We start from the raw sequence: 14,551 nt of genomic DNA, 5'->3' as shown, positions 1-14,551 counted from the left end.
CTGACAATTGCGCAGTTGTGCAATTCTGTGCCCAAACAAAATTTGTGTCCTTTTTTTCCCCACAAATGGCTTTCTTTTGGTGGTATTTGATCACCTCTGCTATTTTTATTTTTTTGCGCTATAAACGAGAAAACGACAGTTTAAAAAACAAAACAAACAAAAAAAACATTTTTTTACTTTTTGCTATAATAAATATCCCCAAAAATGTTTAAAAAAAAAAATAAAAATTCTCTTTCGTTCATTGACGTACACAGCTCCTTTAATTCTTGACCTTAGGGTTATCACGCCACCTTCAGGAGAGGACTAGGCAGAATATGTAAAAACGGCAAGACTGCACAGCACCGCCCAGAGGGCAGTCGCTCTGGCTATAACCCCTCACCCTGCCGCTCAGTTTTTTTCTTGCCTAGTATAGAAGGACCTGGCTTCCTGAGGGGTCCATTGGTCGTGGGAATTTTTTCACTTTTTCTGCAATTTTGATCCTGTGATCTACAATCAACAGCCGGGCTGGGGGACTGGCTGGATAATATAGATCCTTGTAGTCTCCCATCGAGAGCCTGGCCATAGAGTGTGAGCAGACCCTAGCTACACGCTGGGTCGGCCATGACAGGCCCCTTCTGATCCGGGGGTGGCCAGTGTGCTATATGCTCCGGGGAATACATATGACCAGGCTACTGCTATCCGCGTCACAGTGTGCCGTGGCCGACAGCCACCCCATACTGCTCAGGTGATGGGTCTGTGGTGTAATGCGTCCAGCAATCCCGACAGTAGTAGTCTTTCTAGTGGCTATTACATCTTCCAGGAGGGTTTCTGAGTTGGCGGCCTTGTCATGCAAGTCTCCCTGCCTGCTCAACCACAAGGATAAGGTGGTGCTACATCCGTAGCCCTCCTTTCTTCCAAAGGTGGTTTCAGCATTACATCTAAATGAGGACATGGTGTTACCATCCCTATGTCCTAAGCCGATGAGTGTATCTGTCTGCTATGGCTCCTTTCCGGAAGTCAGACTCTGTTTGTCTTGGTGGCTGGTCCGAAGAAAGGTCTGGCGGTCTCGTCGACCACCATTTCTCAGTGGATCAGACAGATCGTGGTTCAGGCCTATGCCTTAAAGGAGCGGGTGCTCTCTTTTCCTGTCACGGCTCATTCCACCAGGGCAATTGGAACCTCCTGGGCTTTCCGACATCAAGCGTCTGTCTTCCAAGTGTGTAAGGCGGCGACTTGGTTGTCCGTTCACACTTTCACTAAATTCTACAAAGTTGACGTGAGTGCATCTTCGGATGTTTGCTTTGGCCGCAAGATTTTGCAGACGGCTGTGTAAAGTTGCAATTTGCGCTTTCATTGAGTTACAAGTTTGTTGTGAACACATCTTTAGATGCATAAGTTGGCCGTAGGTTTTGATGGTGGCCATTTAAGGTGGCAGCTCCTCTTTTGAGGTGTTCCTCTTGTTGTGTGTGAAGTTATTTTTTGCTGTTTCCACCCCTAATTTTTTGACACTGCTTGGGGACGTCCCTAAGGTCAAGAATTAAAGGAGCTGTGTCAATGGACGAAGGAGAAAATAGGATTTTTGTACTCACCGTAAAATCCTTTTTCCTGGAGTTCATTGACGGACACAGCACGACGAACTGAGCTGCAGGAAGCAGGGTGAGGGGTTATAGCCAGTGGGACTGCCCCCTGGGCTGTGCTGGGCAGTCTTGCTGTTTTTACATGTTTTACATTTTCTGCCTAGTCCTCTCCTGAAGATGGCGTGATAACCCAAAGGTCAAGAATTCAAGGAACTGTGTCCATCAATGAACTTCAGAGAAAAGGATTTTACAGTGAGTACAAAAATCCTATTTTCTTCATCAGTTTAGACCAATAAATATTTTTTTACATATTTTTGGTAAAAAAAATCGCAATAAGCAAATATTGATTGGTTTGCGCAAAAGTTATTGGGTCAACAAACTATGGGAAAGATTTATGGCATTTTTATTATTTATTGATTATTTTATATTTTTACTAGTAATGGTGGTGAGCTGTGATTTTTAGCGGTACTGTGACATTGCATCAGACAGATTAGACACTTTTGACACATTTTTGGGACCATTGGCGTTTATACAGTGTTCAGAGCTATAAAATATCACATGTCACTGTTAGGGAAGGTGTTAACACTAGGGGGTGATCAAGGGGTTAAATGTGTGTTCCCTGGATGTGTTCTAACTGTATGGGGATAGGACTGACTGGGGAGGAGACTTATCGTTTGTTCCTACTTAGTAGGAACAAACAGTATATCTATTCTCCCCTGACAGAACAGAAATTTGTTTACACACACAAATCCCCGTGCTGTCTCTCATGCCTGTGATGGTGGGTGGCCAGCCATGCGCATTGGGCCCCTCAGTGGCTCTTAAAGGGCACGACGTACCCATACTTTGTTTTGCTCAGTGGAGCCATTCTGCTGGCTTATATTGGGATGAGCTGGTCGGCAAGCGGTTAAATATGCAAAATATTGCAATGTTCTCTCTGCAGTGAAGTACCTTCCGCACGTATACACTGACTCATATGCATTACTCCATATAGAGCTCTTAGCTCCCTTAGGCCCTGCCTCAGCTGTGACCTGCATTTTACCACACTGGAAGAATGCAGGTCACTGCAAGGAGACATAGAATACACTTGTTTTCTATGTGTCCTGTTCACAACCCTCTTGTCATGTGCAGTGTTTTGCTTTAAAATGCTACATGTAAGGAAACTGGATAGCATAATCACCTTGTTTCTCTGGCTTGGGGGTACTCCCAGGATAGCAAAAACAACATTGCAACTCCCAACTTCCCTAGGGGGACTGGCACTAACCTGGCTTATTAAATACTATTGCACCACGGTCTTGGTTAGGGTACGCTGGTGGCTCTTGGAAGAGCCAGTCAACCCAGCTGTCACCCTGGATGCAGCACTGTTGGGCTCCCATGCTGAACTCAGAAACCTGATCCACGAGGACCCCGGTCCAATAGTAAAATCACCTCCCCCATGAAAACTACACTGAAAGTGTGGGATATCATCCGGTCCAAAGTACAAGAAGTGGACACTTGGTCCATGCACACCCCACTTTGGGGTAACCCTTGATTACTTCATTTTAAAGCCATACCAGATGCAGTGCTATGGGAAAGGTTTAAAATCAAAACCCTGGGAGATATAGTAACTAACAGCAGATTACTTAGCTTTGATGACCTTGGGGGGCCCGAAACCTCCCTAATCGCATGCTATTTAGATATCTACAACTAAGCCACGCATCCCAGGCCCAGTTCCCAAGATCCCTTAAACTAGAGGCAAATGATGTAGAGGCCTTGCTGAGGACCTCGGAGATGGGGGGAACTTTGTCTGCCCTGTATTCCATTCTGATGGGACTTGACACCTCAAAGGTCTCCCGGCTATTCGCAATCAGATATTCCGGTGCTGGCTTGCGATGACTGGGAGTAGGGTATTGAGCAGTATATCCCATTAATGATTTCGGCCAGGGACCGCCTTACACAACTGAAGTTCATCCACTGGGTCTACTACTCCCCGGAAAGACTGGCCAGGATATACCCTGATAGACAACCGACCAGTCATAGAGACAGTGCGGAGGTTGGAACCTTCTTCCATGTGGTGTGGTCCTGTCGACAGCTAAGGCCATTCTGAACGGGAGTAGTGGAGGTGATAAACTCAATAGGTAAACTAAGGGTCCCCTGCGACCCAATACCCTTACTGCGGGGTATCTGTGATACACTAGAGGTCCCTCAGTCTAAAAAATTATTTGTATTTTATGCAGCTTTTTATGCCAGTAAGGCAATCCTGATGCAATGGAACAGGCCTCTTCCCCCTACGGTCAGAGTGACAGTCCCTGATTGATCAGGCATTGCTGCTGTATAAACTGGCATACATGGGACGTAATTGCCCTAAAAAGTTCGACAAACTCTGGGCTGCTTGGGTCCCTGAACAAGGATTGAATCTGGGATAGAACTCGGAACAAGGAAGCACAGAGGATAGGCAATGGATAAAATGGCAAATAAAAACGCATACAGATTAAAAATGCACACAGTGCATACCGTTGATAAAATCCAGCTGAGATGGAAACAGATCCCTCCTACCCTCCATGCTCCTTCTGGTCCCCCCTCCCTTCCCTCTACCTCCCTTCCACCCCCCTCCCCTCTAGGGCGTGAGAAACGCCTCCTCCTCCTCCTGTGCCTCCTGGCTGAAGTGTTGTGCCCCTGAAATAGTATTTTTCACTGTTGCATGTATACCAGTATGCCGCCTGTTTATTGTAAGGCTTACACTGTGATCTGATATCTAATGATATCTAATGTGGATGAGAATGTACCACTGTATTCTTGCCTTTCTCAGTTTTGTTTGAAATTTTAAATAAACTTTTTTGTTAAAAAAAAACAACAAAATGCTACATATATGTATTATGCACATAAATGCACATCAACACAAGTCTTTTGGGAAAAGAAAAGTCTTTTTTATATTCTTTTGTCCCTTACAAAGACCCATATGTCAGCCATCTTAGAGGGGAAGTAGAGGGTATGCAGTGGAAAGCTGACTAGTGAGGTGACGCAGTGGCAGGGTTTATAGAAGTAGATGAGCGTGTGATATGGTAAGTCCTGGTACAAGGTCCAAAACTGCCCTTTACTTTCATGTTGTGTGATCAATGGATGCACTCAATAGCAGCAATCTCCTCATCTGCTTCTCTTTGGTATAGCTAGTACAATGACAATGATTGGGACTGTTAGGGTAGACATCCCGTTTTGCCAATGTCTCTCCAAAATAAAAAATTTGTTTGTCTCTCTCCATCTTTCTCCCTTACTTCATACACGTGTGAACACAGAAAAATATGCATTGTTGCATGTCAATGGAAGGCAATACACACCCATTTTTTGAGCATTCTTATGCATTTTAATGCACATTTTATGTGTGACCAGTCCCCTAAGAATTTATCTAACTTTTTCCTCTTTTGTTTTTCTTCAGAACAAGTTTACCATCACCAATGTTTTCCAGAAATGATTTTAGTATTTGGAGTATTTTAAGAAAATGCATTGGAATGGTAAGCATTTACCTATTTCTTATGTTATTTTTCTGGTAATATTTTGACAATGTTGTATAAAAAAAGTACATTTCTGTTTTCTATGAAATATTCTATGAGCCAGTTTGTATTAATGTTTACTAACTAAACCCAAGAACAAAAATGTATTGCATTGCATCGTATAGTTCCTAGATGTTGTGGCTGCAGTCATATTTTTATAAGCTACCAATGGTGTGTTATTTGCAGGAGAACTGGAGAAAAAATAAAATGGGGGGAAAAAAAAAGAAAACTAATGCAGGCACCACACCAAGGACTAGTAAATTGTATTATATGTTCTATTGCATTTAGGTCTTAGTTTTAGATACACTTTAAAGTGGAGCTCCACCCAAAAGGGCAAATTCCATTTGTTCACCCCCCCCCCCCCCTTTTCACTGCCACATTTGGCACTTTTGGGGTTTTTGGAGGGGAGCAGATACCAGTCAAAACCAGGTACTTGCTCCCACTTCCAGGTAAGATCTCTGCACAAATATAGCAGCTTGAACCTGAAAAGAAATTGCACTGGATGCTGGGCATGGCCTAAAGAACTTGGCTAAAAATAGTCTAAACCTACTTCCAGTACACAATGCACACATATACTGCAAGCTTTCTACCCACAAAATACTCCTTAACACCCCTTTCACACCAGGGCATTTTGCAGGCGCTATAGCGTTAGAAATAGCGCCTGCAATCTGCCCTAAAGAAACTGCACCATTGTGTGTAGTGTGAACGCCCCGAGGGCTTTCACACCACAGCGGTGCGCTGGCAGGACGGCAGAAAAAAGTCCTGCCAGCAGCTTCTTTGGAGCGGTGAGTTTACCGCTCCTCCACCGCTGCTCCCCATTGAAATCAATGGGGCAGCACTGTAATACCGCCGGCAAAACGCCGCTATTGCGGCGTATTGCCGGCGGTTTTAACCCTTTTGCGGCCGCTAGCGGGGGTAAAAGCGCCCCGCTAGCGGCCGCAATGCGCCACAAATCCGGCGGTAAAACGCTGCTAAAAATATCAGCGTTTTACCGCCGACGCAATGGGCAGTGTGGTGTGAAAGGGGTCTTACTACTGTAGCACAAGTGATTATTTCACCAACGCACATAAACCTAAAGTATTGTAGAATATAGACATTTTGTCTGAGCTTACCCTTGAAGAAGAACTTAAAGTGTAACTTCGCCCTAAAGGGGAAGTTCCACTTTATGCCCTCCCCCACCCATCCATTCTACTTTTGGAACTTTTTTTTTGGGGGGGGGGGGGGGGCTGGGGAGCGGGTGCCTAGTTTTGACAGCTACCCACTTCCGGTAGGATTGCCTAGGCCAGGGGGTGTCAAACTCAATTTTATTGTGGGCTGCATCAGCATTATAGTTGCCCTCAAAAGGCTGGTTGCATTTCTAAGACTATGGGGTAGATTTACTAGAACTGCTGCAGTCAGAATCTGGTGCAGATGTGCATGGTATCCAATCAGCTTCTAACCTGAGCTTGTTCAATTAAGCTTTGGCAATACAACCTGGAAGCCGATTGGTTTCTATGCAGAAGTGAGCCTGATTTTGCACTCTCCAGCTTTAGTAAATAAGCCCCTATGTATCTACTTAGATGCATATGAGTGCTCGGGAGTATGCGGCATTCAGTGCTGTGCAGAGTTCAGCAGTGTGTTACATAACAGAGTTCAGGGGTGTGCGCTGTGTACTGAGTGCAGAGTTGGGGTTGCACTACATACAGAGTTCCGTGCTCAGGACTGCGCGGCGGACTGAGTGCCGTGCTCAGGACTGCGCGGCGGACTGAGTGCCGTGCTCAGGACTGCGCGGCGGACTGAGTCCAGCGCTCAGGACTGCACACTTCTCCCAAAGTGGAACTTCCCCTTTAGGGCGAAGTTACACTTTAAGTTCTTCTTTAAGGGTAAGCTCAGACAAAATGTCTATATTCTACAATACTTTAGGTTTATGTGCGTTGGTGAAATAATCACTCACTGCTATTGGGACTACTAGGGTTGGGACTATAAACATTTTTGATCAGGAGTATATAATGTACAGTGATAAGCACTTATGTAAAACTGAATGTATAGACTGCAGTGGTAAGCAGTATGTGACATAGTGCCCTTTTATATTGCTGGTCGGCGGGAGCAAAATATGTTAATCACATTAATTCATAATCTAGATACAAGGTAGCGCTATGTACCTTAAATCGTAAACATAAATTCAGCGTTCCACATGAAACTTATTTAAAATTATATCACAACATATCCCTCAAAGTGTCCATGTGATAAGAGTGCTCAATAGTCCATTCCATAACAAACACGATATCATATAGTCCATTCCTGTGCTGTGAGCACATGTGATCCACTTCAAACCCCCTGTGGTAGGTCACACACTCCCTTCTCTCCCTTACACTCACGACTCTAGTTGCTTATCTGAATGATGAACAATGGCGCCTTTTGTGCTAAAATATAGTCTCCAACAGATCTCTGTTTCTTCATTCACTCTCCTCTCAGTGAGCTTGTCACAAAACCCCAGGAAGAAGGAAAAGGAAAGCCAATGGCGTAGTTCTAAAAAAAAACAGCTATTAAAATTCAATAAAATGCCACTCACAAAAATATTATAGCAAAAAGCCCATAAGTGTGATGAGTGTGGTGTGAGAAACCACTAGTAAACAGTTTAGACAGCATCTCTCACCTGATCTCCCCTTGCTCACTGACATCGGAACATCACTTCTGATTGCCTTGCGATCTGACCCAGACTAGTTACATCTCCTGACTTTTTCAAAGGGTTTGTAATTTGTTGGTCATTTTATAACTACAGGAGCAAATGGCCGCTGTCTATGGTCAATGAGAGAAAATATGAAAAGCATTGGTGGCCAGCAGGAGAAAAAAAATGGCATTAATGGCCAGGGTGAGATTAAATATCAGTGATCGAGGGAGGAAATAAGAAGTGTTGGTGTGTTTTTTTTTTTTTTTTTTTTTTTTTTTTGAGGGGGAGGAAAAAATACTTCATATTGGACCAACATCAGTGTTCAGTTGGAGGAAAAAGTGCCTGCCATTGGTGGTTAAAAGGAGGAAAGAAATACCAAGGGTGGTTAGTGACACTGCCCCAATACATTGGTGGTTAGTGTCTGTGCTCCTTTTCTTTGTTGGTTAGTGTCTGTAGCCCCTTACATTGGTAGTAAGTACGCCTCTTTTATGACCATTATGTCCCCTTTGTTCCCCCTTGCTGATTAGTGAAGGTCAGTGTTCCCTCTTGCTGCTCCGTGGTAAAGTCCCTCAAAGATGGACAGATTTCTCATGGTTGATCAGCAAAACTTTTGGTTGATGGCCATGCTTTTTATCTGAACGATCTTTTACAAAAATAGGCTTTGAGCAAGATTTAATACAACATATCTACTTTTATGCAAGACTAGATTACTTTTTTTCATGCATATCGGTACATGTGTTTTTGTGTGGGTTTGCTCTGGGTACTCCAGTTTCCTTCCACTCCAAAGACAGGCTGCTAGGTAGACATGCTTGGCTCCTGCCTAGATTGGCTTTAAAATGTGTATGTATGCAAATCTGGTCAGGACCTTGGATTGTAAACTCCTTGGGGCAGGGACTAATGTGAATGTACAATATACAGTACGTAAGGCTAAGTGTAAATTGTCAGTGCTATATAAATACCTGTAATAAGTAAGATATGGAACGCTATTTTAGGTTTATTGGTGTTTTAAGGCATGCTTTGATTAGTAACTTGATAGCCAATTTGTATTTCTAATTTAGGTTTTGGCGGGAAATTATAATTTTGTGTATTAGTAGCTGTAAAGCTAATGTTTATGCAGGCACTGTAGTGATGAGATAGCAGTAATTATTTATATGCATGTAATCCTATCCCTACTATTGTGTCTATTAGGACACAGAAGGTGCATGCCTCCATCTAAATAGATGTTGTGCAGTCCGAACAACATTCTTTGCTTGTTTAATATGAATTTGTCAGTCTTATATCTTCATCTGTAGATATTCCTTCATATTTTCATCTGTAGATATTATACCTTTGTGGGGAATGAGAGGCTTTCCAGTAACATTCATATTTCTTTCTTGTTCATTAAAGCCTAAGTGCGAAATAAAAAGCACAGAAATCGGCACAAAGGTAATAACTTAGTCAGTAGGATAGATCCCTTGTGCTGATGCCTCCTCTTTTAGCTGAAATCATCCTCCATCTATGCCCCAACCCTTGCTGCTGTAATCTTCTGTAATCTTCTGGTGTGACCGGGGTTAATGCAACTAAGGGGCTGTCACAGACTCGTCAAGAGAGTCCAACTATACCTACCCTTTTCACCCAGCTACTCCATGTAGTACAGCTTCTATGAATGAAACAGGATCTAACAGGATCTAAGAATGGAGGACGGGGGGATTATTGAAGGTCTGCCCCCCGTCTCATTCATAGAGCATGTTTTGTTTATAGAAGCTGTGGTATGGCTTCTAAGAATAGAATTGCTGGGCACAAAGGCTCGGCGTAGTTGGGCTCTTTTGATCAGAGCCTGTAACAGCACCTTAGTTCTATTAACCCCCGCTGCACAAGATTACAGTGACGGAGGATTTCAACTAAAAGAAGAGGCATCAGCACAAGGGACACAACCTACTGTTTGTAAGTTACAGTATGTCCCTTGTGCTAATTTTTCTGTTTTTATATTTTGGCTGCACTTTGGCTTTTAGGGACACAGGATTTAGAGAATTTGATTTTTACTGCTGCCTACGGGACTATTTGGACACTGGCAAACAAAAAAAACAGTTGCTAGCTTAGTATAATTTCTCCCACTCTCAGTACAGTTCTGTCTTGTTAGTATTCTAGGGAGTGGACGTCTTTTTCACTAGTGAGAAAAGTTTACATATTTTTATTAGTCAAATATTTAGGTTATACCAAGTGGATGTGTATGGCTTATCTGATGCTTGCTTCGAGTGTAAGGTCATTCAGGCAGCTCTTTGACATATGGGCAGTCCTGAGTTCACTGTTTTGTTATTGTTAGATTATTTCCACCTCCTCAGTTGGACTGCTTTTGGACATTCCAGCTGCCTCTGAATTCTGTATCCTTTAACCACTTCAATACCAGGCACTTATGTACCTTCCCACCCAGACCGATTTTTCAGCTTTCAGCGCTCTCACACTTTGAATGACAATTACTCATGCTACACTGTATCCAAACAACATTTTCATCATTTCCTCTCACAAACAGAGCTTTCTTTTGGTTGTATTTAATCACTACTGTTTTTTGTTTTTTTTACGATATAAGCGAAAAAACTGCAAACATTTTGAAAAAGGCCTCTCATTTCTTGAGACACTAACAAGCCAGGAAAGTACAAATACCCCCCAAGTGACGCCTTTTTGGAAAGTAGACAGTCAAAGGTATTTCCTAAGAGGCATGGTGAATTTTTTTGAAGTTGGAATTTTTTCCCACAATTATTGAGAAAATTAAGATTATTTTTTTTTTTTATTATTATTATTTTTTATTTCATTTTTTACACAAACTGGTCATATTAACAGGTTATTTCTCTCACACAGCATATGCATAATTGCTACACCCCAAAATACATTCTGCTACTTCTCTTGAGTATGACGCTACCACATGCGTGACACTTTTACACAGCCTGGCCACGTACAGAGGCCCAACATTGAAGTAGCACCTTCAGGCGTTCTACAAGCATAAATTGCACATCTCATTTCTCTACCACCTATTACAGTTTTGAAGGTCCTGGAGCACCATGACAATAAAATTGTCCACAAAATGACCCAATTTTGGAAAGCAAACACCCCAGCGTATAATCTAGGAGGCATAATGAGTCTTTTGAACAGTTCATTTTTTTTCCCAGAGGTTTTTGGAAAATGTGGGAAAAAAATGAAAATGCGTGTTTTTTTGGCCCTTTATAAGATATTTCTAACACATAGCATGTACATAGCAAAAATGACACCCCAAAATACATTCTGCTACTCCTCCTGAGTATGGCGATACAACGTTTGAGACTTTTACACAGCCTTGCCACATACAGAGGCCCAACATCTAAGTAGTACCTCCAGGCAATCTAGCAGCATTAATTACACATATCATTTTCTGACTACCGATCACATTTTTGAAGGCCCTTCATATTTCTAACACATAGCAGGTACATACCAAATAACAAAAGATTACCTGTAGTTTTAGAAGTGCAGTGGTCCACAGAGGAGAGCATCAGTCCAGGAAGCAGGCAGGGATGAGGTCAGTGACAGAAAAAGCAATCATCCAGGCAGCAGTTAGGAATACTGTCCATAGTTCATACAGGCAGAGATACTGTCAGCACAGCCAAAGCACAGGTCCAGGTAGCAGGCAGAGGTCAGTAGAGGCAGCAGGCAGATATATGGTCAACGCAGCTAAAGTATTGGTCCAAGCAGCAGGAAGAAACGTGGTCCATAATGTCATGGGTCATTACAGGCAGCAATATGGTCAGCACAGCCAAAGTATTGGTCCAGGCAGCAGGAAGGACCATCGAGCTTAGGGCCCGGGGGGCAGGGGTAGAGGCTTCTCCCACCCAAATCACTTTGAAGCCTTCGGGCAACCAGATCCTGTTCTGGGAGTACAAAAAACAAAAAACTGGTTTTCTCTACTCAGAACACTATTCTGAAGCCCCTCACATATGTGAGACCCCTGTGTAATAAGGTAGATGGCCAAAAGATCAGTCCAAGTGGCAGGCAAAAAAATGGTTGATAAACAGGCCAAGGCCGGTGCACGTGTAAGTCAGAAGCATGGTTTAATATGGCAAGCAAAGACCTCAACGGTAAACAGGCCATGGTCAGTTAATTAACATGGAAGGTAGTAACATGGAAGCAGGCAAATGGCAGTCTGTTAATAATAAGGGGAACCAATATTGGATGGATGTATGATCATTTTTGAAGCAATCTCCGTTGCACAGGCCAGGTTGGGAGGGACAGCGGGGACAATAAATAGCTGGTATCTCCTCTTCTCCTCCTCTGCTGCATACACAGCATTTCTTTTGGAGTCTTCTTACAGATTCTGTGGAGGGAATGTTATAGAGAAAGTGTTGCTCGTGTAGTCGACACACACTATCAAAGCGAATGCTTCCTGGGGCAGGACCTTGTTGGTAAATGAGGGCAGTGACGATAGCTTCAATATACTTGAGGTAGGTGATCTGTTGGTTTTGAGTTGCTTTTTGGTAGCAGAAAAACAAATTAAAAAGGGCCATGTGAAACGCAACTTTCTTGTACCGATAATAGGACTTTCTGGTTGATAAAAAGGGCTGTAGCATCTGATCGTTTAAATCCACCCCTCATGTACATATTGTAGTCGTGGACACATTCGGGGCTTTACAATGGATCTGCGTCTTCTTTGGATCTTCACCACGGTGTCATTGTGGATGGTAGGGAGGATGTGGACATCTTTCTTGTCCCTCCACTTCATGGCCAACACCCCCTCGTTCCTCATGAATGCTGATTCTCCATTTTTCAATATTTTTGTCAACAGATTTTGTGGGAATCCCTTCCTTTTTTTTTTTTTTTTTTTTTTTTTTTTAAGGTACCGCAGGCCGGGGTTTTTTTTACTGTAAAGGTGACGAAAAAGGGGTAGGCTGGTATAATAGTTTTCGACATATAAATGGTATCCTTTTTCGAAAAAGAGGTATGCCAACTCCCAGACAATTTTCCCACTGGTTACAATATATGTGGTGCAATCGCGGGGCTCGAGTCTTTGCCTTCGTAAATCCGGAATGTGAAGACGTATCCAGTGGCTCGATCACATCATTTATTTAATTTCAGCCCATACCTGGCTCTGTTGCTTGGAGTAGATCCTTTTCATATCCCATATACCAGCATAATTCCACATGAAAGCATAAGAAGACAAAATCTAGTTCTCTCCATTTCCAAAAGATTTATTAGAGAAGTACAAATAGAATGGTACACTTGCATGCTGTGGCACTGATCTCCACGGTCCACGTGACATTAGCTGTGACGTCACCCGCAAGCCATAGCGCTGATCCGTGCATGGATATTCATTGAATTTGTATTTCGCTTACTACTCGGCACTGGAGATCAGTGCCACAGCATGTGAGTGTACCATTCTATTTGTACTTCTCTAATAAATCTTTTGGAAACGGAGAGCACTAGATTTTGTCGTCTTGTGCTTTCATGTGGAATTATGCTGGTATATGGGATATGAAAAGGATCTACTCCCGGAGCACTCTTGTCTGAATGCTGATGTCTGTGATTAACCCCTGGTGGGAATATGCGTTTTTGACCTGTCTGATTTATCAGGGGTCCATTGTTTAAGGTGAGAGTCCATCTTACTCTTTGGTGGAAGGGATCACATCATCACCTTTTTATGCTGAATGAAGACACTCTGCACTTGTGGACTTTTTGAAGCTCATCTTACCTATCCTATATTTCGTTTTATTTATTGATTATTTTATATATGTTACATATATTACTTTGTTAGTATTATTTTGTTGGTTTTATCTGCGCTGACTTTGACACAGCCGATCACGTGGTAAACAGCCAAATTCTTTCAGGATAATGCAACCACTTCCCGGCCATCAATATGCTATAGGCTGGGTGGGAAGTGGTTAATGAATTAGAAAAAAAATTGTATTTTAGTACCCACCATAAAATCTGTTTCTTGGAGTTCATTAACAACTTAAAGACTTACTTCCTTCCTGCCCAAGCCAGTTTTCAGTGCTGTCATACTTTGGCAATTACTCGGTCATGCAACACTGTACCCACAAAAGATTTATTTAATTCTTTTAACCACTTGCCGACCAGCGCACGACGATGTACGTCGACGGAATGGCACGGGCAGGCAAATGGGCGTACATGTATATCCCTTTAAATTTGCCGCCCTGCCATCGGGAGCGCGCCGCCGGCGGCGCGCTCCCGCGCTGGTCGGGGCCCCCGTGAGTCCAGTCGCGGGACCCGCGGACTCGATCGCCAAGGGCATCCCCGCGATCGTCTCACGGAGCGGCCGAATGGAAAAGTGCCGTTGTAAACAACATTTCTCCATTCTGCCTAGCAACTAGTGACGCTGATCTCTGCTCCATGTGATTGGAGCAGAGATCAGTGTTCACTAAATGAAAGCCCAACCCCCCCACAGTTAGTAACACATCCCTAGGAACATTTAACCCCTACACTGCCACCCACTGGTTAACCCCTTCACTGCCAGTGTCATTTACACAGGAATCACTGCATTTATATAGCAGTGATTACTGTATAAATGACAATGGTCCCAAAAATGTGTCAAAAATGTCCGATGGGTCCCCCACAATGTCGCAGTCACAATAAAAATCGCTGATCGCCGCCATTACTAGTAAAAAAATAATAATAATTTTTTAATAAAAATGCTATAAAACTATCCCCTATTTTGTAAACGCTATAACTTTTGCGCAAACCAATCAATAATCGCTTATTGCGATTTTTTTACCAAAAATATGTAGAAGAATACGTATCAGCCTAAACTGAGGGAAAAAAATGTTTTTTTTATATATTTTTGGGGGATATTTATTATAACAAAA

General features: G+C 42.9%; 1 protein-coding gene across 5 annotated transcripts in view; it reads left to right on the top strand.

Moving 5' to 3' along the window:
- OSBPL1A (oxysterol binding protein like 1A) overlaps window positions 1-14,551 on the top strand; it is a 159,298-nt gene that overhangs the window by 116,495 nt on the left and 28,252 nt on the right. For all 5 annotated transcript variants that reach the window (XM_077492581.1, XM_077492582.1, XM_077492583.1 and 2 more), the window contains one exon: window positions 4,966-5,041. In XM_077492581.1, coding sequence (XP_077348707.1) covers window positions 4,966-5,041 — 76 coding nt within the window. The remainder of the gene's footprint in view (window positions 1-4,965; window positions 5,042-14,551) is intronic.

The sequence above is a fragment of the Lithobates pipiens genome, unplaced genomic scaffold, assembly GCF_037356315.1.
Source record: "Lithobates pipiens isolate NorthernLeopardFrog02 unplaced genomic scaffold, aLitPip1_a1.2 Scaffold_19, whole genome shotgun sequence".
NCBI classification, from domain to species: Eukaryota; Metazoa; Chordata; class Amphibia; order Anura; family Ranidae; genus Lithobates; species Lithobates pipiens.
The sequence above is the reverse complement of the archived record's forward strand: the minus strand, read 5'-3'. Positions and strand labels throughout refer to the sequence as shown.